The sequence below is a fragment of the Leuciscus leuciscus genome (genome assembly GCF_965113295.1).
Source record: "Leuciscus leuciscus genome assembly, chromosome: 14".
In the NCBI taxonomy this organism is placed as follows: domain Eukaryota; kingdom Metazoa; phylum Chordata; class Actinopteri; order Cypriniformes; family Leuciscidae; genus Leuciscus; species Leuciscus leuciscus.
In genome coordinates, this window is record NC_138738.1 from 30620642 (window position 1) to 30643872 (window position 23231).

General features: G+C 40.6%; 2 protein-coding genes across 3 annotated transcripts; one reads left to right on the forward strand and one right to left on the reverse strand.

Annotated features, from left to right (window-relative positions):
* Positions 1-10: 10 nt before the first annotated feature.
* dytn (dystrotelin) lies at positions 11-20000 on the reverse strand. The gene is made up of 15 exons (XM_082136847.1): positions 19864-20000; positions 19530-19572; positions 19179-19250; positions 18869-19067; positions 18702-18787; positions 18484-18584; positions 18327-18398; positions 17178-17341; positions 16746-16857; positions 16365-16477; positions 15600-15735; positions 3985-4058; positions 3711-3861; positions 2077-2566; positions 11-992 (listed from the first exon to the last, which is right to left on the reverse strand). The coding sequence occupies exons 2-15, from the start codon at positions 19546-19548 to the stop codon at positions 889-891; spliced, it is 1893 nt and encodes a 630-aa protein (XP_081992973.1). The 5' UTR covers positions 19549-19572; positions 19864-20000; the 3' UTR covers positions 11-888.
* Positions 19904-23105, forward strand: casp20 (caspase 20, apoptosis-related cysteine peptidase). Of its 2 annotated transcripts, none has more exons than XM_082136977.1 (5): positions 19904-20002; positions 20670-20992; positions 21090-21198; positions 21916-22417; positions 22600-23105. In XM_082136977.1, exons 2-5 carry the CDS (start codon positions 20693-20695, stop codon positions 22730-22732), a joined length of 1044 nt encoding a protein of 347 aa, XP_081993103.1. In that variant the 5' UTR covers positions 19904-20002; positions 20670-20692; the 3' UTR covers positions 22733-23105. The 2 variants fall into 2 exon arrangements, with proteins under 2 accessions (XP_081993103.1, XP_081993104.1); XM_082136978.1 differs by lacking the exon at positions 19904-20002 and adding an exon at positions 20081-20457.
* Positions 23106-23231: the final 126 nt, after the last annotated feature.

The following is a 23231-nucleotide window of genomic DNA, read 5'->3' on the forward strand; positions in this document are numbered from 1 at the left end:
AAAGATGTTAGCCAATCACAGCAGGGGGCGTTTACACTGAAGTCTCACAGCAGACACGCCCCTTAAAACAGAGCCTTCAAATCAGAGGACTATAGGAAAATGCTGTTTATTTCTAAATTATGACCATTTTTGATGTAAAAATCATATAGTGACATTATAAGTGCACCCCAGGAAACATAAAACAAAACAAAACAATGCAGTTCTTGACACCTTTAAAATAAAAAAACACTCTGTATGAATATGTATTGCATAACATAAGAATATAACAAATTTACTGTGTATTGAATGCAAAATATTAAAATGGATAATGTTTATGTGTTGTCCAACAAAATAAACATATTATGAGGACATTATTTAAATAAATAAAAAAAGATCCAAAATGTCTAGTATTAAAAGTCAATTAAAAAACAGCCTATAAATTCACTATAAAATCACACATTAACCAGAGATGAATGATAATTTATTGACATTGGCTATAATTAAGGGTCAGCCAGCCATTATCTAAAAAATAAACCCAGACAGACCCAAATGCAAAGTGAACGCTTCTGTATTAGGCATTATACACTGTTGCCCTGGACAACAGATGGTATGCCAATAATTTGACCAGTGAATTGAAATAGACCAAAATCAAATATTCATGTAGGAACAAGAATATAATAGCCTTATCAGTATCATCCAAAATGTGGTGCCTCTCTAATATTAACCAATGTCTCATTTAGATTTTGAAAAAGAGTTGCAACCTCTTTATATTTAGATTGCATTAAATTGTGAATTGAGCTTGTAAATTTGAATTTATGATGAGCCTTGTGATGGGATGAGACTTACAAAATTGGCTTGTACTGGTTGGAAATGAGGGAAAGTTTATTTGCAACCCATGATTGGCTGCCATCATGCCAAACTGGTGGTCCTCACGGAAGTGACTAAATGAGAAACAGTGTCTCTGACTCCCTCTGCTGCCGCCATTAGCATTTCCTTCTGTAGAAAGACAGACCCTGATGGAGAGAAAACAAAAAATAGCACAAACACATTTATATTTACTACTTAATCTCTTCTGCTCACCAAGGCTCCATTTATTTAATCAAAAATACAGTGAAAATAGTATTATTGTGAAATATTATTACAAATTTAAAAAACTGTTTTCTATTTGAATATATATATTAAAATATTTGTATTCCTGTGATGCAAAGCTGAATTTTTAACATCATTACTCCAGTCTTCAGTGTCACATGATCCTTCAGAAATCATTCTAATATGATGATTTGGTGCTCAAGAAACATTTATTATTATTATCAATGTTGAAACCAGTTCATAGAAACATCAAGCATTTATTTTCATTATTAAATCAATTAATTAAAACATTTATAAAATATAAATCTTTTGTAACATTATAAATGTCTTCACTGTCACTTTGTCACAATTAATGCATCCTTTATGAATGAAAGTATTAATTTCTCTCTTTTCTTTTTTAAATCTTACCGCAAATGTTTGAATGGTCTCATTGTTTCGACAAAAATGGTAAGCAGCAAAAACTGTTTTCAACATTGATAATAATAATTAAAAAAAAAATCTTGAGCAACAAATCAGTATGTTAGATGATTTCTGAAGGATCATGTGACACTGAAGACTGGATAAATGATACTAAATATACATATTTTTACTTATTTGTGCAATTATTAATAATGGTTCTTATTATCAATGTTGAAAACAGGGTTTGCTGCTAAATATTTTTATGGAAACTTTGATACATTTTCTTCAGGATTCTTTGATGAATAGAAAGTTCAAAAGAACAGCATTTATTTGAAATAGAAATATTATAAATGTCTTTACTGTCACTAGAATCAATGTAATGCACCCTTGCTTAATAAAAGTATTAATTTATATATTTTTTTAAAGATTTTTTTCTTACCCCAAAATGTTAAATGGCAGTGTATCATGTTAACATATTAAGCAGCACAACAGTTTTGACAATAATGAATGTTTCTTGAGCACAAAACCAGCATATTAGAATCATTTCTGTAGGATCATAGGACAACAAAGCTACAAAGTTGCAAGCATAATAAAAATGACTGCACAAACCTGTGGTTGTATATAGAGAAAGCTCCTTTCTAAGTTGCTGTACAAGCTCACAAAGTTCCTCCTCGTCGTCCATCTGTGAGTCGTCTGAGCCTGAATGCTCTTCCAGTGCTAAATCAGACATGGACTGATGGAATAAAAAAAGATCCTGTCTTTCAAGCAGAACCTCCTCCTGTTCCTCCTGTAGCCCCTCCTCCTCAGATTCCTCTTGCTGCCCCGAAGCTGTCTGGACGTCCTGGTTCAAAACACTATCTATGTCATCCAGATTCGTAGAGATGTCTTCTGATACCTCATAAAGAGTCTCCTCCTCCACTTCTATTCCTCCTTCTCTCCCCTTCTCAATCTCCTCTTCTCCACTGGAGCTGTCATGAGGTTTTAAACAGCCTGGTTGTGTCCAGTTGTTCTCACTAATGCTGTCATCATGTTCTGGTTGAAGGTCTGAATGGAAATGAAAGTCAATTCTGGGCTCATCTCTGTCCCTACGACTCAACACCTGTGACAACGACAACAAACAACAATTAAAGAACTTGTTTTACATAAATAAATAAAAATATTGCCCCCTACTAAAGTCCATTTGGATTGCACAGTTTTAACATAAACTAAATGTGATATTTGTCAGTCATACATAAATGAAACGGGTAAGGTTTTGCACTCAAAAAGTCATGGCATAGTTTGTTATTAACCATTTGCCTCTATTTAATTTTATTTAAATCATAAAATCGTATTGTCAAATGCATTTTTTTATATATATTATATTAGAATAAGCATTAATCTGTTCACTGTGAAAACAACTAAATTTATTCAGTTAAAAAGTATGAGCATGGTTAAAATATGGCAGGCTGTTAAATAAGCAATATTCAATGTTAAAATGTATGAGATTAAAACATCGGAATTATTGATGATAAATATATAAACAGGTTATTGTGTATTGAAAACACATTCAGTTTTGAGAAATCCCACCTGTGTCTTATCTGTTTCATTTATGACTAACAAATATGCATGAAAGTCGGCAAAAAATGGAAGATGCGTGAATATTTTCTTCCCTCTCGTGAGGTATATCCAAATGAAACAGCTTCTTGAACAAGAAAAAAATGTAGGATGGGACATGATTTTGTCCATTGGGCATTGAATAGCATTGTCATTGGCTATTATACTGTAAAAAAAAAAAAAAAAAAATTGCTGCCTTGAATTTTTAAGTACAATCAACTTGTATGTAAAATTACATTAAACTGACTTAAAAAATGTGTTGAATCTTGTATAACTTATAAAAAAAAAGTTGAACATTTCTTAACTTATTTTGACGAGTTAAGCAATGCAAAAACATGTTGTCATAACTTATTGATCATATAATTTTTTCTACAGTGTATTGGAATCTTATTTGAGTGACAGGTTGCGTTGTTCTGTGCTGAAAAACGTCATCAGAAAAGAAGAGATATTTAAAAAAAATGATGTGCACGGATACATCATTTATAATAAATACTGCAATATTACATCAAAATAATATTGATTTCATGGTGACTTTCAAGTTTATTAGTTCATGTTAAAACTGCAATTCAAATGGATGGAAATTTTATATGCAATTCAAATGCATATATTTTATATTTAGGCCTAAATGCCCTCCTTATGCCGCTTCTCACATGTCTGACTCTGTCCAGTTCGTCTTCCAGATGTTGATTATTTTGGTTGAGCGTCTCCATCATGGTCTTCAGCTCAGTGCATTTGTCCTCCAGTGAATCATGCTCTGACTGGGCTGCAACTCTCCACACCTGAAACTCTTTCTCCAGGAGCCTGAACACAAAAATGCAGTTATTTAAAATGAACATACACACATGTTCAAACATATGCACACACGGCACACAAGACTGTCTTGTCTTTTCTATACTCAAAGATTTACTTTGAAAAAAGGCCCACCATTTATCTCTCTGCAGATCCCTCATGGCCTTCTGGGTAACACTGAGGTCTTTTTGGAGATCAGTTGTTTCTCTCTATAAAAAAATATTCACAGGGTGATCATTTAGCATTATGATGATCTCCAGAGTGCAACAAGCATTTTCTCCCATAAATTTTTTCTTAAATTAGACAGTTTCTTCCCTATTGTGATGGATGAGTGAAACAGCTTCTAGAACTAGAAAAAAAATGTAGGGCAGGATTTGATTTTGTCGTTTACTATTGGTGTGTAACTATTACTATTGGTGTTCACTCGCATCACTATAAATTGTGTGCACAAGCAGTAAGTTGCTGGCTGCAGTTCACTTAATGGCCACCAGTGTCTCTAATAACAAGGCTTTCTGAATTCTACATAATACCCCTTTAAAGATTAAAGGGATAGATTACCAAGAAATTCTCTCATTAATTAACTCACCCTCATGTCATTCCAAACCCATAAGACTTTCGTTCAACTTCAGAACACAAATGAAGTTCTCTTACGAGAGTACTCTCGTGTTGCGTAAGCTAGCTTACGGGAAAAACCCTTTTCTCGAGAATACTGAAGCCAAAAATTATCCTTAATTTTGCATTAGTTTAAAACGCATTTCTGCATAAGCAGGCCTAGGCAGAGCGACTCGCGCGCCTTTTGGTTGCTCAGCAGCAACTGCTGCAACCTATCCAGGGCCTGCTCGTGACGAAGCACCAATGAGGGCGCGGGCGCCCGTGCGCGTCACGTCCCTCCAGAATGGGCGTGGCTACAGGCTATAAAAGCAGGCCCGTGAGGTTGTTCTCTGATTTTTCAACTCTTCAGCGAAGTGGACACTCACCTCGCTGTTCTCCGGAGAAGCTGCGCCGTCGAAGAGCCTTCAGCGGGACGAGCTTCAAGCCGGCCATCTCGCCGCTTCCTCTGCCGTTCCTGCTGCGCTATCCGGCGCCGATATCCTTTTCTATTCCGCGTGTTACGTTATACACGCTTGCATCTAAAAGAGCGAGGCGTTGTTTCAAATGCCTCTTTTCAAGAAATGCGGCTCCTGCCGAGCCGATCTCAGCGATGGGGACCGCCACATCCTGTGCGTTTCCTGCCTGGGACACACTCACGCGGACCACGCGCTTTCCCTGGGCGGCTGCCCGGAATGTGAAGGGATGTCTATGGCGACCCTGCGGGCTCGCCTAGCATCTTTCAGCGTGGATCCCGCCCCTCCGATTCTCTCTTCTGGGCCGCGCCGTAAAAAGCGCCGTTCACAGAGAACGCCGGAGGCATCTGCCGTGAGCATATCGAGTCGGGGGGAGATGACGCGGAAGGGGACAGCTGCTCTATTCTGGCTTCTGACTGCGAAGGATGGTCGGGCTCCATTACGGACCCCGCCCCTTCTCTTCAGGAATCGAGCGGTGTGCGGTCTACGTTTGACGCCGAGCTTCTTCGCCTGCTTACGAAGGCCGTGGAGGACCTCGGCCTCGATTGGTCGCTTCCTGATGAGCCTGCACCCAGCAGGCTGGACGGTTGCTTTCTGCCAGGCCGCCGCTCGACGCCTCACACCAGGCCTGCCCCCTTTCTTCCGGAGCTCCACGAGGAGCTCACTAAGAGCTGGAAGGCGCCATTTTCTGCCAGGCTGCGCTCTACTGTCTCTTCGACGCTCTCTCTAGTAGACGGCGCGAAAGACAAAGGCTATCTCTGCATTCCTCCGGTCGAGGAACCGGTAGCCACGCACCTCTGCCCGCCTTCCGCCGGATGGCAGTCTCATCCTTCACTGCCTTCCAAAGCCTGCAGGACTACTTCGGCTTTGATCGGTCGCGCCTACACCGCCGCCGGTCAAGCCGCGTCTGCACTTCACACAATGGCCGTGCTTCAGGTGTATCAGGCCGACCTTCTCCGTAAAATGGACGAGGCGGGCCCGAACCCTGAGAATTTTTCTGACCTCAGGAGCGCGACCGACTTGGCGCTTAGAGCCACCAAGTCCGCTGCTCAGGCCATCGGGAGGAATATGGCGTCTCTCACTGTCACCGAGAGGCACTTGTGGTTGACGCTGTCCGACATGAAGGAGTCCGGCAGAGCCACTTTCCTCGACGCGCCCGTGGCGCCATCCGGTCTCTTCGGCCCGGCTGTCAAGGGGTTTCCGGAGCGGTACTCCGAGGTACAGAAAACCTCCCAGGCTATGCGGCATTTCTTGCCGAAGCGCTCCAGTTCCGCTATGGGCCGCTCTAAGCAGCCGTCCAATCGGAAGTCAGCGCCACAGCCTCCCCCGCCGTCAGCCTCACAGCGCCGTCAGCCGAGGGACTCCCAGCAGCGCTCACGCTCTTCTAGCCACCACAGACCGCCTCCCTCTCGGGGACCCCGGTCCAAGATTGTGCTGAAGGCAGAGCCCTCAAAGTCTTCCTGACCGTGTTAGGAAGACGAAGATGGTCGAGTCCCGCTGCGGCCGGACCGCCATCGAAATCAGCGCGTCTCGCTCTCACAGTTCTCTCAACAGAGGTGACTGGAGATGTGTATTTCACAGCCAACGAGCCCGTTACACAACACGCTCGCCTGTACCCAAAGGCCGTTTTTACGGCCGCCCAAATATATCACAGAAAGAGCATTCTGTCTGTTTATCCGGCTCACGCCGATGGTGTTATAAATGCAGGTCATGTGCCCACTCCACAGTGTTCGCACCTACATACAAACACGGCCGGTTCAGTGATTCACACTCATTCACGGCCCATATCCATAAACTCGGCTCACGCCGTGTGTGTTTTGAATGTGGAAGAGGTGCCCGCTGTACAGCGCTCATCCCTTCACACAAACACGGGCTGCTCTGTGATAAGCACTCATTCAGAGCCCCCGTCAATAAACACAAAACGTGTCCCGTGTGTAAATCACCCTCTACCAGACACGATCTGTGTTATGTGTGTGCGAAGCGCGCGCCCTCTCTCAGGCGCTGTGAGATATGTGCCACACACACACACAGCGACAACAGCCCGCGCGTTATTCTCCCTCTAGCCTTTCACATAAAGGCATGGAGGGAGCTGCCGGGCGTGTCAGAATGGGTACTGAACACGGTAGAACGAGGCTATTCACTACAGTTCGCTCACAGACCCCCTCGCTTCCGAGCCAGGGTCGAAACCACGGTGAACAGCGAAGTAGCACACCTTTTTTAAATTTTGCGAAAGATTGCGAAACTGTTAGAGAAACGAGCCGTAGAAACCGTCCCTCACACACTGAGCGAGTCAGGTTTTTACAGCAGATATTTCCTCGTTCCAAAGAAGGATGGCGGTCTCAGACCCATCCTAGATCTCAGACGGCTGAACAAAGCCCTTATGCAGAGATCGTTCAAAATGCTCACGACCAGTCAGATTCTCGCGCAAATTCGCCCGAGGGACTGGTTTATCTCTGTGGATCTGAAAGACGCATATTTCCAGATCCAAATAGTGCCCCATCACAGGCCTTTCTTGCGATTCGTCTTTGAGGGTCTGAGCTATCAGTACACCGTCCTGCCGTTCGGTCTTTCCTTAGCACCCCGTACATTCACGAAGTGCATGGATGCAGCGCTCGCTCCCCTGAGACAACGGGGGATGCGAATACTGAACTATCTGGACGATTGGCTTATTCTAGCCCAGTCAGAGTCAGAGTTAATAGCGCACAGGGCTCTATTACTCGACCATTTACGGGATTTGGGTCTCCAAATCAACTGAACCAAGAGTTTACTGTCTCCCAGCCAGAGAATCTCTTTTCTGGGAACAAACTTAGACTCTGTGTCAATGACAGCGCGGCTGACGTCACAGCTCGCGCTGCAGATTCAGCGCTCAGCTGCAGCTTTCAGGACTGGCAGCATTTTTCCTTTCAAACGTTTTCAGAGGATGCTGGGTCTTATGGCTTCGGCCTCGGCAGTGCTTCAACTGGGCTTGCTTTTCATGCGCCCGCTGCAGCACTGGCTGAAAACGCGGGTCCCGTTGCGAGCATGGTCCGCTGGCCGCGTCCGCCTCAGGGTAACTCAGAACTGTGTCACAGCACTGAATCCCTGGAAGGCGACAGACTGGTATCAGTCAGGAGTGGATCTGGGCATGGCTTCGAGACGAAAAGTAATCTCGACAGACGCATCCAACTCAGGTTGGGGAGCCCTCTACGAGGGCAGACCAGTGTTTGGTCTGTGCGCAGCCTCAGAAAGGCGCCTACACATAAACTGTCTGGAGATGAAAGCGGTCGAAAATGCCTTGAGATACTTTCTCCCCCTCCTCAAAGGCCACAACGTTTTGGTCCGCACGGACAACATGTCGGTGGTGTCATACATCAACCGCCAGGGCGGTCTCAGGTCACGTAGCCTTCACAAGCTGGCGGAACGCCTCCTCTTGTGGGCCCATCACAACCTGCGCTCACTGAGAGCATCGCATGTCCCGAGCTGCCAAAATGTGGGACCAGACATGCTGTCCAGGGACAACGTTCCCCCCGGGGAATAGTCCCTGCACCCTCAGATAGCCCAGTTACTTTGGGACATCTTCGGCAGAGCGGATGTCGACCTCTTTGCGTCGACGGAGAACGCGCACTGCCCAGTATTCTTCACGAAACAGAGAGATGCGCTGGCCCTGCCCAGCCGTCCGCTCTATGCGTTTCCCCCGATCGCGATGTAACCACAGGTAATCAAGCGCATCAGGGAGAGCAAATGTTCTGTGCTCCTCGTTGCGCCGCTCTGGAGGAATCAAGTGTGGTTCTCAGAGCTGATGCAACTGAAGAGCACGACCCCGTGGCCGATTCCGGTGAGGAAAGATCTCCTCTCCCAGGCCAGGGGCGCGATCTGGCACCCGCGCCACGACTTATGGGCCCTGCATGCATGGGCCATCAACGGGTACCCGCTGACCTCCCAGCGGCAGTGTTGAACACAATTACTCAGGCTAGAGCACCCTCTACGAGAAGGCTCTACGCCTCTAAATGGTCAGTGTTTTCCGGCTGGTGCTCACCCCGAAACTTAGACCCACAGCGCTGTAGCGTTACAGAGGTTCTCTCCTTTCTGCAAGAGCTTTTGGACGAGGGCAGGTCCCCCTCCACGCTCAAAGTGTATGTGGCGGCCATTGCTGCGTTTACAAAACCCTTGCATGGCCGGTCACTGGGTAGAGACGACTTCATTGTTAGGTTCCTAAGAGGAGCTAGAAGGTTAAATCCTCCTCAGCCCCCTCTGGTTCCAGCCTGGGACCTCTCCTTGGTCCTGGATGCCATGAAGGGCGAACCCTTCGAACCCCTTCAGTCCGTGGATTTGCGGTATCTTTCCCTGAAGACCGCTTTTCTCATGGCTCTCGCTTCAGTTAAGCGAGTGGGTGACCTTCACGCGCTCTCTGTGAGTGCTTCGTGCTTGGAGTTTGGGCCTAATGACTCTAAAGTCATCCTTAAACCGAGGCACGGTTATGTCCCCAAAGTGCTTTCCACTCCGTTCAGATCACAGATCATTTCACTGTCAGCTCTTCCGAGATCTGAGAGTGAGGACGATGTGAATTTTCTCTGCCCTGTCAGGGCGCTGAGAATATATGTCGAACGGTCTGATGCTTTCAGGCAGTCAGAGCAGCTCTTCGTTTCGTTTGGTGGCCGCGCTAAGGGCTTAGCCACATCGAAACAGAGCCTGTCCAGATGGATAGTTAACGCCATCGCTATGGCTTATAGGTCTAAGAACCTTCATTGCCCTCTGGGCGTCAGAGCGCACTCCACCAGAGGCATGGCCTCGTCATGGGCGTGGTCTCGCGGAGTCTCTCTCCATGATATTTGTATGTCGGCGGGCTGGGCCTCCCCGTCTACATTTATCAGGTTTTATAACCTGGAGGTGCCTGGCCTACAGGCTAAACTGTTGTCAGTCTAACATACTAGCTCTGTTCGCTCTCGCTGCAGATCGACACAGACTGTGTGTGGTTTGTGTTATACACAGGCTCCAGACAGTGGCGCCTCCAAGGGGGGGCCAGGGGGGGCCACGGCCACCCCCAAAATGACACTGGCCACCCTATTGGCCCCCCCAACCAGAAAGAGTGGAGTTTTTAGTATAGTGATTTTATTTTATAAATTAACATAGACATTAATGAAACACTATATTAAAAATAAATAATAATAAACTTGTATTATATGAACTGTATAATACGCTCTCAACCCCTCCCCCTCTTTACGTGCATTGCGGCAACTTCGCGCACTTACACGTGCAGCCGCCATAGCCGCAATACCGCGAAGCATGCAGCACATGGAAAAAAGGGTAACTAAACTAAAAAAAATTCAGAAAAATAAAAATAATTACACTGCCTAAGTAGCTTCTCTGCAGGGACAGCGCCAGATAATTTTTAACGCATGTGCTGAGTGGGTGCTAGATCATTGACGTGGAGCTGCGCAAAACTTGGCCACTAAATATTTAATATTCAGTTATGTTAATGATCACAATTAAAGTTTTAATTTTATTAAATTGAACAAGCGCAACATTCAGCATTCAATCAAATAGACCTATTCTAAAAGATGTAGGCTATTATTAATAATAATATTTTATTTCAACACAATATCTCGTTATTTCGAAATAATATGTGTGCGTGCATCTGTAAATCCGGTGACGCGTGTATTGATTTTTATTAATAAACAAGTGTTTTCTCTAAAAGTGTCGACTCGGCTGCAAAGATGAAGTTGACTATCGCCATCTCCGTGTGAACGCGCCTAAAGAGAGAAATACACATAAATAGGCCTAGTGGGTTACATAATCAGAGAGTAGCCTAGCCTTTTTCTTTTTTTCGTTTTGAATTATTTCGTTTTAAGACATTTCAAGGTTTGTGTATTTGATGTATTTGTCATGTCTGTGTGAGGCATACACTGAGTTGCGTTAAGTTAGGATGTGCTCTAGTTCATGTGCAATGCAAGTGAGCGCGCGGGCGCCTCCGTTATATTTGTTTCGTAGCCTATTCGTTAAATACAGGCAATTGGTTGATGAAAAATTGATTAAAATTAAGATACAATTTATACAAAACGAAATTCACTTTAAAGAAAGGCTTTCTACAAAACAACTTCAACTGTCAAAATCATGTCTGACCCGCTCCAAGTCTCATATTGCACATCCTATCCTACTCGGTCGTGCTGTTCACTTTTCATAAATCAACATGAATGGAATAAAATAGCATTATAATATTTTAACAAATATGAAACTAAATGCGCTTTTTAAATGGCTACAACAGTATAGTAGGCCTACATACTCTCTATTTGTAAAAATTTCTGCACATTAATTTAATTCTGAATTTTGCACAAGTTTGAAATTTGTTCAAATCAAGTTCACGGATAATTGCGCGTGCATTTATTAATCATTATGATACTAAAATCCTAACAAATAGGCTATGTAGGGCCCTATAAAATCCGTTTTATTTTTTCTCAAATTCCTTTTTATTATTTTTTTCAAATTCCGTTTTTTTGGATAATTTTTAGCCCTTTCGGATTTTTCGGATTTTTTCTTGTTTTCTTTTCACTTCTAAGCAGTATTGACCTTTAAAATTTTACTTGCACAAACTCATAAATCAGCTTTTTTATTTAAACTGTTAATATATTCAGCAAAGCACATTCCAAACCTTCAACAAATCTAATAGAATCCAAAAATAACAGTTACAAGGTAGGATTGATGAGTATTAAATTAAAGATTAAATTAGCTTTTAAATCATTTTTCACAAAGAATGTTTTATAAAAAGATAAACCTTGCATTTTTAAGCCTTTAAATCACTTTTATAAAAAAGAATGTGTCAAAAAAGATAAACATTTACAATGATACTGACATTTACAAATACAAATGCATATTAGCTTATCTTTTATTATTAATAGTAAAATTCGGTCCGATTTTCCCATGGCGTCTGACGTTGCTATGCAATCATGCACTGCTCTCCACAACGACAAAGAAGTTTTAGTAGCTAATAGATTTCCACCACCGAAAAACGCTTGCTGTAGCTCTGCTACAAGGTTTATTTATGGAGAAGAGGAAAACACCCGTAGTGTTTGTGGTGCACCCCCATCCTTTATGTTGACTGAGATTTCAATGTTTTTACGGAAAGGGTGAAGTTGATATGTTGGTCTCATGAACTGCGGTGCGCTTGCGGCATTCTGAAAAGTTGAGGTGTTTTCATCTCGCTGCGCCTGGAAAAAATGAGCGCGTCCGCGCGTCGGCGCTTCAATTATGAGCGCGCTTGCCGCGCGCCTACATTTGAAATATCGAACTTGAGCGCGCAAAAGGTTCACGCTTGCACTCATACTGAAGAGCGCGCTGTTTGCATCCCTGTATTAACTGTATTGACAGGTGTCACTCTATATGTCTCTGGGTTTAGGTGGAGACCTTTCTACGTTTGTTGTTTTAAACAAAAAAAAAAATGAGAAGGAAGTAAAAAAATCGTTTATTTAATATGTCAACAAAAAATATGCAAATTTTTTCATGTGTAAGAGAGAATTCCGTTTTCATGTGTAAATTCCGTGATTCCGTCCGCGTTTTCCGCATCACGGAAATCATAGGGCCCTAGCTATGCTATGTACAAAAAATCAGATGAGCCCATAATATGAACGCATTTACACGTTATTTTCCTCCCACAGAAAACCATTATAAGAACGCTTAATGTGGCAGATTAGAATGTCCCCTTATTATGTCGAAATAACGAGCTATTATGTCGATCGATACTAGGCTACTGTGTCCACCGTGGTCTCCTTTTTGATCAGCGGAAACGATTTTTGCTTGTTTGGGATCTGACTGTCCAGCGTATTTGAAAAAGTTAAGCAAACTTTACTGTCTTTTTGACATTTTTCCCCTGAGTGAAACGATCGAGGCTAACAGCAATCTCAACTCATACAACAAGCGCGCAAGTCATGTGTCACAAACATTGAACACTACACAAACAGTCTTTTTTTTTTTTTTTTTTTATTTAGGCAATTCATTTTAGTGACACAGGAGGTGCCGGATGCAATAAAAAAGGTTCCGGATCCAATGTCGGAGGTGACGGAACGGCTCAAATTAAGCCCTGATATTGTGCCACCCTAACATTTTTGCTGGCCCCTTTCGGCCACCCTATGAAAAAAATCCTGGAGGCGCCACTGGCTCCAGATCGACAGACCAGGTCTTCCTGTCTGTGATCGATTTTCACCTGTCCTTCGGGTTCAGGTGGCTGACAGGCAGTGTTATCATTCTTAGTTCAGCCCACGGATGTACCTGACTGTTCTACTGTATTAAGCACCCATTCCCACACTCTGGAATGGTTATCACTCCCTGGGCCCACCCCTCGTTGGCCCAGATATTACCACTTACGTTTGTCCCCGGGCACATGCCCTTGGGAACGTGCATGTGGACCTTCGCTAGCACGCACTGCGTTTTACATTGGGTTCCCGTAGCGTAAGCTAGCTTACGCAACACGAGAGTACTCTCGTAAGAGAACGCTCTCGGTTACTAACGTAACCTCGGTTCTCTCTAGATGAGGGAACGAGTGTTGCGTAACCCTGCCGTGCTTGTGCTACTTCTGGTTCGCTTCAGATTGAAAAACCAGAGAACAACCTCACGGGCCTGCTTTTATAGCCTGTAGCCACGCCCATTCTGGCGGGACGTGACGCGCACGGGCGCCCGCGCCCTCATTGGTGCTCGTCACGAGCAGGCCCTGGATAGGTTGCAGCAGTTGCTGCTGAGCAACCAATAGGCGCGCGAGTCGCTCTGCCTAGGTCTGCTTATGCAGCAATGCGTTTTAAACTAATGCAAAATTAAGGATAATTTTTGGCTTCAGTATTCTCGAGAAAAGGGTTTTTCCCGTAAGCTAGCTTACGCAACACTCGTTCCCTCATCTAGAGAGAACCGAGGTTACGTTAGTAACCGAGAGCGATATGTTGGATGATATCTGAGAACTTTCTATCCCTCCAAAGACAGCTACGCAACTACCACTTTGACACTTCAAAAAGTTTATAAAGAAATCATAAAAGTAATCCATATGAATTGAGAGGTTTAGTCCAAATTTTTCTAAAGAGGCACGATCAATTTATATAATGAACAGATTGAATTTAGGCTTTAATTCACATGTAAACATTGATCTGTGATTATGTTATTCATTATGTTGTTCATGTTTGTTGTTGTTTCAAGATCTCGACTTAAACCTACACTGTGTAATTTTTTAAGTTTCTTAGCAAAAAACACTTTGTTCTTTCAAAATTATATGTGCTCAGTAATGTGTAATTACTTCTACCAACTAATCAAGTATTCTCGTAAGCGTAGATTCTGCCATTTAGAATACATACGAATGGCGGCAGCCATGTTGCGCCTCCATCTTGAAAATACATTAGCCAAAGAGGGACATACCTGGAAATTCAAGCTTCGCCTTTCGCGTTTTTACACTCAGTGGCACCGTGACGAATGCGAGGGGGAGATTACTCGCGACTGCCGGCATATTTGAAATAATACGGCCACCGTAGGAGTTAAAACGCCCTCGGAATGGGAGGGGCTAGAAAGTAATATTCAGTTGGTAGTCATAAACAATTTCACCGCTAGATGGGAGAAAATCCTACACAGTGTAGCTTTAAGTGGTTTCTTCTTGCTTTTTCTCAGTCTGCTGGTAACAAAGATTATTTCAAAGTGATAAATACAGTATTGGTCTGCTATGCAAAAAACTAAAATAAAAAGCTCACAGGAAAAAGCATACACTAACTACAACATAATCAGTTTTTAATATTTTGTTGGTTCTCTCTTGTTTTTGCATGTGTTCATAATTTCTTTGTACTTGTCAAAAGAAGGGTCTGAACTGTGTCCACACAATTTGATCACAAATTTGAAAAAATTACTCCAAGCACAACTATGCAATATGCTTACAAAATCTTTAATATTATTTAAATAATTTAATTTTAATAAAATTAATTAAATGTAATAATAATTTTTAACATATTTAAAGGAACACTCCGACTTTATGTTTGGGACTTTAGCTTATTCACTGTATCCCCCAGAGTTAGATAAGTCCATACATATACTCTCATCTCTGTGCGTGCCATCTGATGCACCCACCGCTAGCCTAGCTTAGCACAAAGACTGGAGGTAAACGGCTCCAGCTAGCATACTGCTCCCAATAAGTGACAAAATAACGCCAACATTTTCCTATTTACATGTTGTGATTTGTATAGTCACAGCGTGTACAAATAACAAGGTCACATGAGACACAGCCATCTTCTAACCGTATACACTGGGAACTATATTCTCAGAAGGCGAAGCACTGCTACTTCTGCGGAGTGATTTACTCCAACTCTGAGCGAACTCTCTGCTCCTCACCACGGGGCTTTTCAGGTGCTGCGAGCAAATCACTCCGCCCAAGTAGCAGTGCTTCGCCTTCTGAGAATCTAGTTCCCAGTATGTATACGATATGTATAGGGTATGTATGGACTTATCTAACTCTAGGGGATACGGTGAATAAGCTAAAGTCCCAAAAAGTCGGCGTGTTCCTTTAAATAAATTGTGGTAAATTTTCCTAGGCCAGAAATCCCTTTTGGCCACCAGTGAATACAACTTTTGTTGAAATCACAAGAAAAAAAGACTTTATAAAAGCCTAAATATTTTATTTATATATTGTGTATTTTTGCAATGTTTTATTGGAATGGGAGGTCTCTCTATTGTGAAACACTGCAGGTAAGTTACCTGAGGAATCTCTATCTCTTCCGTCTGCAGGGCTTTAGACTCGACTGTAACAGCAGCAGGGCTGGCAGACAGATTTATTTCAGGAGCATTATGCATGTCTGGATCTTCCACAAACTGCAGCACTGGAGAGGGGGCACTGCAGACACACAAACACATGTGTAACAGGTATAGAAAGTATTCTACACGTTTAATATACAGAATTACACAAAAAAGTTCAAATATATACCTGTAGTGACTGTCAGTATATGTGTGCATCTTCCCCTTTAATTTTATTAATTTCCGTATTTGCACTTCCTCTTATCTTTCAGCATTGTGTTTGCATGCATGGGAGAGGTGGGTTTCTAATAAGCTCTGATTAATCAAATTTAATTTTTTCCTTAAAAATCACTTGTATACTTACATTCTTCTTCTAAATCATATTTAAGAGATTATTTTCCATGTATGTTTGTATATTTTCATGTTTCCGCTTTAAGTTTGATTAATTTGCTGTCATCTGTGAATTTGAAGCACGTGCTAATTGCAGTGCACTTGAAATTTATTTTACAGAAATGTTGAGGGCGAAAGCAAACATTGTATAAGACTGTTTTATCTCTTTATCAGAGAGTAAACTAAGAGTTGAACCAGTTGTCGTCCGTCTGTTTATTCAATCCAGGGAAAACACACATCACAGACAACAACCAGTTAAATATTCTGTTAAACATGTATCATTCACAGTTTAAAGGTTTGATTTATTTCCAACACAAAAAACACACACAAAATGTGTACCTGGACCCTGTTCTCAGGGCTCTCTTCCTCTCTGCTTCTCTCCGGGTGTGTCGAGGCACCAAAGCGTGTCGAGCGCTGGAGGCCAGTGATGCTATTGACTCCTTCCAGGATGGCTGAACAAACCATAACACACATTATATAAAGCATAATTAAAAGAGTATGTATGTTATATATACTATATTCTGTTCGATACTGATATACAGTAATTGATAAATGCCTACATTTTAAAATTCTAAAATATTTTGTCTAAATAAATGAAAAATAAAACAATAAAAACTAACATCAATTATTTTAATTACTCACAGTAAATTAAGGCATAAAACTGACATCCCTAGTTAATAGATGCACAGTATGTTAAACATTATATGCTTGGTATTACACCTGAGTGCAATATTCCAGTACAGGATGGGATGGCTTGTGTTTCCGGGTGCGTCTCTCAGTCAGAAAGCAGCTTTGGCAGAGGTGTACATTCAGGCATTTCAGACAGCGATACCTATGAGAAGAGACGGTCATACCAGGTCACTATCCATTTCATCTACCAGACAGCACGCATGTCAGCCCCAATACAAACATTCCAGTATTATTTTAGTAGAATTATTCATATAAAAAAATATTAAAAAACTTAATAAAAAAAAAAAAAATGTTGGGTAATTTTGTCATTTTGTTAGTATTACTATTTAGGTTTCATTTATTTTGTTTCAATTTTTGTTTTAGTAAAGGATAATAACCCTGAAACAACCAGAGCTGTGGGCCAGTAAACCAGTTTCAAACCTTGCAAGGATGTATAGCAATAATATTTTTTTTAAAACCCACCTGAGGCCAGTGATAGGAAAGGCTTTACAGACATGGCAGTGGACTCTGTGTTGTACAGCCTCACTCACTGAAATCCTGTAGAGAGTGGACAGCCATAATAGCAGGCGGGGTTCTGACTGTAGCCAGCTAATAAAATGCTCTTCACTCACATCTGCTCTGATTACCTGAGAGAGAGAAAAAAATCCCTAAATTTCAGGATTTGAGGCTGTTTACATGTGTGTGAGTGACATACAATGTAGCTGGTATAGCTTAGTGGTTAAAAATCTGGTCTAGCAATGAGAGCTGTACCTTCAAATACCTACAAGGGAAAATGTGTGGCCTACTGTATGTTGCTTTGAATGAAAAAAAAAAATCTCCTCAACAGGGATTTTCAAACTTTTTGATGCCACAGCTTAGCAAATAAGATGGTCCTCTTGTGAAGGCACCTTTCTAAAATAAAGGCATTATATATGTGCATGTATATATTCTGTGAATAAACACAGTCAAACCAAAATTTATTAAGACACCTTCAACATTTCTCACATTATCACAATTTATTCACTATAGTTTAGTGGTTTACTGGTTTTGTGGTTTACAGACCATCCTTCTGTTAGACTGTCTCACAAATGAGTTAGGTTGAATAGCTGTCAGCTGTTAAATTTAAGTACACAATTAGATAATACCAATTTAGATCAACCAATTACCAAACAATGCTTCATTTTGTTCAGTCTGTGGTGTAAAAAGGTCGCATTAGCAATTAAAGACAAAAACACTTAAGCAAAACATAGTCAGGTCAAAGTGTCTGAACAATTTTTGGTCCCAAATTTTTATACATTTTACTGGTAGTCCACTGTATGAATGATTTTTGGGTATAATATGTCACAGTTTACTTTATTTTGCTATCCTCACTTACCCTACATAAAGGAACTATAGTGTCCTGCACCCACTAGTAAAAAAAAAAAACATCAAAAATGATATCTGCTGTCAGAATAATGTTTGGTTTTACTGTATGTATATATATATAGAGTGTGTGTGTGTGTGTGTGTGTGTGTGTGTGTGTGTGTGTGTGTGTGTGTGTGTGTGTGTGTGTGTGTGTGTGTGTGTGTGTGTGTGTGTGTGCGTGTGCATGTGTGTGTGTGTGTGTGTGTGTGTTAGGAGAATGTACAATACCCCTTTGAAGCAGGAGGTCACTGCAGTTTCAGCATGGCCAAACACATGGTTTTCTTGAACCACTGCTGGAACCTTAACCAGACGTTTTAATTTAGAAATGTGTTGTATTTGTTAGAAGTGGCTCTTATTAATTGGATCAAATTGTTGCTTTTCTCACCTGGCTGAGGTCTTCCAGCAGGACTCTGAGTGCACTTCGACTGATGGAGCCCCTGTTGCTCTCCTGATTCCCACTGTAGCTCTCAGCCAGTCGGAACAGAGCTGCAGAGACACAAGCACAGACCCTGAACACTTAACTAAGATCGTAAACATTAATACATTCTGAAAGCTAGACAGAATCGGAATAAGCGATAAAAACCAAGTGAATGTAGAACAGACCCTTCTGTTTAGCTGAGAGAGAGTCTCCACAGAGGGCGATCAGCGCGGCCTCCACAGACCTGAGCAGAATAACCCCGGTTTGCTCTCTAAAAGAAAGCAAGGTTAAATCACACAAGCATAAACACAAAAATAGACTATATAATGTTGAATCAGTAATCACCCCTCACCTGTCAAACAGTTTAAAGAGAAGCCTGGTGGTTTGATCTGTGGCTTCAGGTACTGCCTGACCAGGAAGTTCATGTGAAATGCTCTGGAATAGCTCTTCTAGAAGCTGCTGTACATCTTCTTGAGCAAGACTAATCATTGATTCCCCAGAACATAAAGTATTTAAAACTGGGCGCAAATCCTGCAGTGACACCAGGTGCACTAGAGTTTGAAAAAGAGAGTCACTAATGAGATATATTAAGTTTGCGAGATTATATGTTATATAAAAGCATTCTGCTGCATTCACAAAAAAAGTTAAACAGAAAAACTTACTCTGACATAGTTTTTGTAATGAGCGAAGCTTTAGAGCAGCTCGATACACTGCAGGACGAACCTCATTCAGACCTTTTGTGGGAGAAATACATGAATATTTATTTTTTAACAAATTTATGGGATTTTGATCAATAAATGTAGCCTACTTGTACCAATATACACGAAAGAGGATACCCACAGAGAAAGAGGTTTCATTGTAAATGCGCACAATATCCTATAATAATTCATTAATAAATACATTATTATTTACAGATCCTATTCAGCATTTTTTATTATTCTTAATACAGCTTAAACAGACATTTTCTGTCATTTTCATCCTGAATTTATGTAAACAGGGACCAATAAACTTACCTATGCTATCCACATCCATAACAGTTCTCTGTTCAATAAAACCCTGGTTATGGAGACAAAAAAATTAAATGTCAATGAACATCTACACCATATTCCTTTTATTTTCAACTACATTGTTTTCTTTGTGATAATTTTTTTTAATTAATAGATTAACCTAGCATGGAAGGATGTATCAGCAACCTATGTAGCCTAGGCTAACTAGGTTTCAGTACAAAAAAAGTAACCAGTGCCCCACAAAAACTGAATTCAAAATAAAACTACTCATACAAAATTTAGCTTGACTTCCTGAGGCTGACTATCAATGTTTTCCCAAAGGTTAGTTAAAGGGTAGTACATTTTTATTGATAATTCACATAGGTCTACCGTCTACCCAACAGAAGACTAGGCAACCCAGAATATCTGGCAACCCCACACTCATTCATCCTTTCGCGCCTTCAAGTTCTGCGAGGGAAAGACTCATATCTGACAAGAAGGTCGGTGTTTTATATAACAAATACATTCAAGCGTCTATGCTAATAGCTGTTATAGCAAATTAGATAGATCGATGTTTGCGATTTGTACGTTTTGTATAAATGTGATGTAAGTAGTGCAAATAAATAGCTGAAGCTACAGTAGGCTATTAGCCTACCCTGTTGCAATAAAGGGAAAATGAAAGCAAAGCAAATAGGAAGTTGCCTACATTTATTTTATTCGGTAGGCTACGTCAGATAATCTTAAACCGAACGAACGATTTAATATTAAATTATAAACACGTTATTATAGCAATCGTCAAATAAGTATTATATTTAGCATATCTATATCGAACTATAGATGAATCTATTTAAAACATAAGTGAACTTATTGCTCACCTGAACGCTGTAACATTAAATTGTTTCCTTGTGACCATCAAGTCCTTTTAAACTTGCATGCACAAGCTGCCACTTGCCTGGTTTGTGTTACTTATTGTTAATAATGTATGAACAGAGGTTTTATTTCACTTTGTCCATGTCAGTGCTATTGGCCATTATTAGGTTTTTGACTCTTTGCAACTTCGTATTGTTGTATAGCATGTTTCTTTGTTTTGAAGTGAATTTGAAAAAATTTTTACTGTCCTGAAGATGCTCTGACATAAACTAACATCTATGTTCTTCTTCTCTCCAGTTCATCAGTGTTGATTTTGAAAAATGGACAAAAAATACCTTGAGAGAATTCGCAAAAATAAAGTCTTCCTCATAGAGACTTTATCTGAAGATGCCGTCATCATCTTGCAGCATGTGCAACAGGCTAGTCTTATTACTCAACGTGAATACAAGAACCTCAAATATATTTCTGAAAGTGAGAATAAAGTCATCAACCTACTTGACAAACTCATGGGAAAGGGGGAGGAAACTTGTTGCAATTTCATAGACCTTTTAAGAAAGGATAGTATTTTGGAAAGTTTTCCAACGTTAAAGGATCATGCCATTTTTGATTCTCCAGTACAGGTGACGTCAATATTTGCTCATATATTCAAATGAATGTAAATGCTGCCCTCAAGTATGTTCTATACCACTGATGTGTGTATATGTGCTTTTATTTCAGGTCTCTCAATACAAAATAGAACGAATTCCACGTGGTACCTGCGTAATCATCAATAATGTACATTTTACCACGACCCTGAAGGAAAGAAGCGGATCAGATGAGGACCAAAGTTTGTTTTTAAACATTTTTGCATTGTATTTAGGTATTTAGCATTAGATATTTTGGTAACACTTTATTTTACAGTGTCCTTTTTACACGTTACATGTAGTTACTATAGTACTAACTATACATTATGTATGATTACATGCAACTAACCATATACCAAACCTTTATCGTAACCCTACAAGTATCTGTTGTTAATTAATATTACTCAGTACTTAAATGTATATAATTACACTGTAACAAGGACATCTTAAAAATAAAGTGTAACCACTATTTTAAGTTATACCATGGTGGTCTGTCTAAATACTTGATTCTGATTGGCTGAAAGGTGTGTAGTAAAACTTTTTAATGCGCTGCTAGTTCCAGTCAGTTTAATCACCGTTCTATATTAATATGATACCTTTATTGCTGTTTTTAAAGTAGTGATGCTGCAAACATCAATAGCAGCTTTAAATTGTCAATGCCAGGAAAAGACCATGGTATAAGCAGGATTATCTACACTTATTGTGTAAAGGAAACTATAAGAAAATAATTCGGGAAAGAAAATAGTTTGATTTGTTTTAATAATTCTAAATATTTATAGACTTATACATTTATAATTATAATTTTTTTCTTTTCATTAAATTATTATATTTATTTGTCAATTTTTATAAATATTATTTATTTATAATTTTTATATCGATGAATGTATGGAGTTGCTTATTTTCTCTCTTTTCGACCCCAGAGTCTCTTGCCAAAGTTTTCCACTGGCTGGGGTTTGAGGTGGAGGAGCACAGAAATAAAACTGAAGCTGAAATGAAGGGTCTCCTCAGAGACCTGGGGAGAAGAGTAGATGGAGACTGCTTTGTATGCTGTGTCCTCTCCCATGGAGAAAAAGAAGGAGTCTGTGGAAGCGATGGTGGTGTTGTTTCTGTTGATGAAATACGGGAGCCTTTCACTGGCATTCCCTGCCCAAACCTAGCCGGCAAGCCCAAACTGTTTTTTATACAGGCATGTCGTGGGGGAAAAAATCAACGTTGTGTGAAAGTCCAAGCGGATGCTCCAGAAGACGGAGAATCAGAGATGGAGGTGGATGGTGATGATTTTAATATCATCCCAATCCCAGCTGACACGGATTTCCTCATTGCCAGGTCAACCACTGACGGTCACCTTTCTTATAGAAAGCCAGAAGTGGGCTCCTGGTTTATTCAGTCACTTTGCCGAAACCTAGAAAAACATTGTCCACTGTAAGTTTGTAACAAAGATTCCATGCAGCAGTTTTATGTTCATTATGAACATTTGAGTATACAAAGTAGAGAAAATGATAAAGGAAAATAATGCGTACTGAAATCGATAACATGCACAAAATCAGAACTAGATGTACCATCAAAAAATAAAATAAATGATTTATTGATTTTTTTGTCCCCAGGGGTACAGACATCCAGACGATCCTGCTTAGTGTGAATAATGAGGTTAGCAGAGAGGGGATCAAATCCAAACAAATGCCTGTCCATGAAGTCGCCATGAGGAAGAAACTGATCCTGCGGCCAGTGAAACACTGAAAGCTCCTACATATGTCATGCCAAGATGGCTCAATATGTCTTTTTTTATATTTTATCTTAATATAGGATCATTTATAAGGGAATCTCAAAAAAAAAATATATATACAGCATGTTTACTTTACTCTTCCATGTTCTTAAAGGACTTTTTCTTTTTCTTTTTTAAATCAGGGCCAAAACTGTTTACTTAAAGGGAATCCATTTGAGATCAAATTTTTTTTTTTTATAAACAGTGGTTAATTATTGTATTTTTGTAGATATGTTTTACACATTTCTTGATACAAAATGTTTATACTTTTCTATGTACACTTTCTGTACCCTATAAAAATACACTCATTTAATTATTTTGTAATAAATAATATTTTAATATGGTCTATTACTGCATGCAAAAATGGAATGCAATTTAATGTATACCTGCAATACACATTAAGTCTACACATAAATATGGCATCAGGATGACCAGAGTGGTATGTGTCAAATGTAGGGGTTTTATATTAGGTGT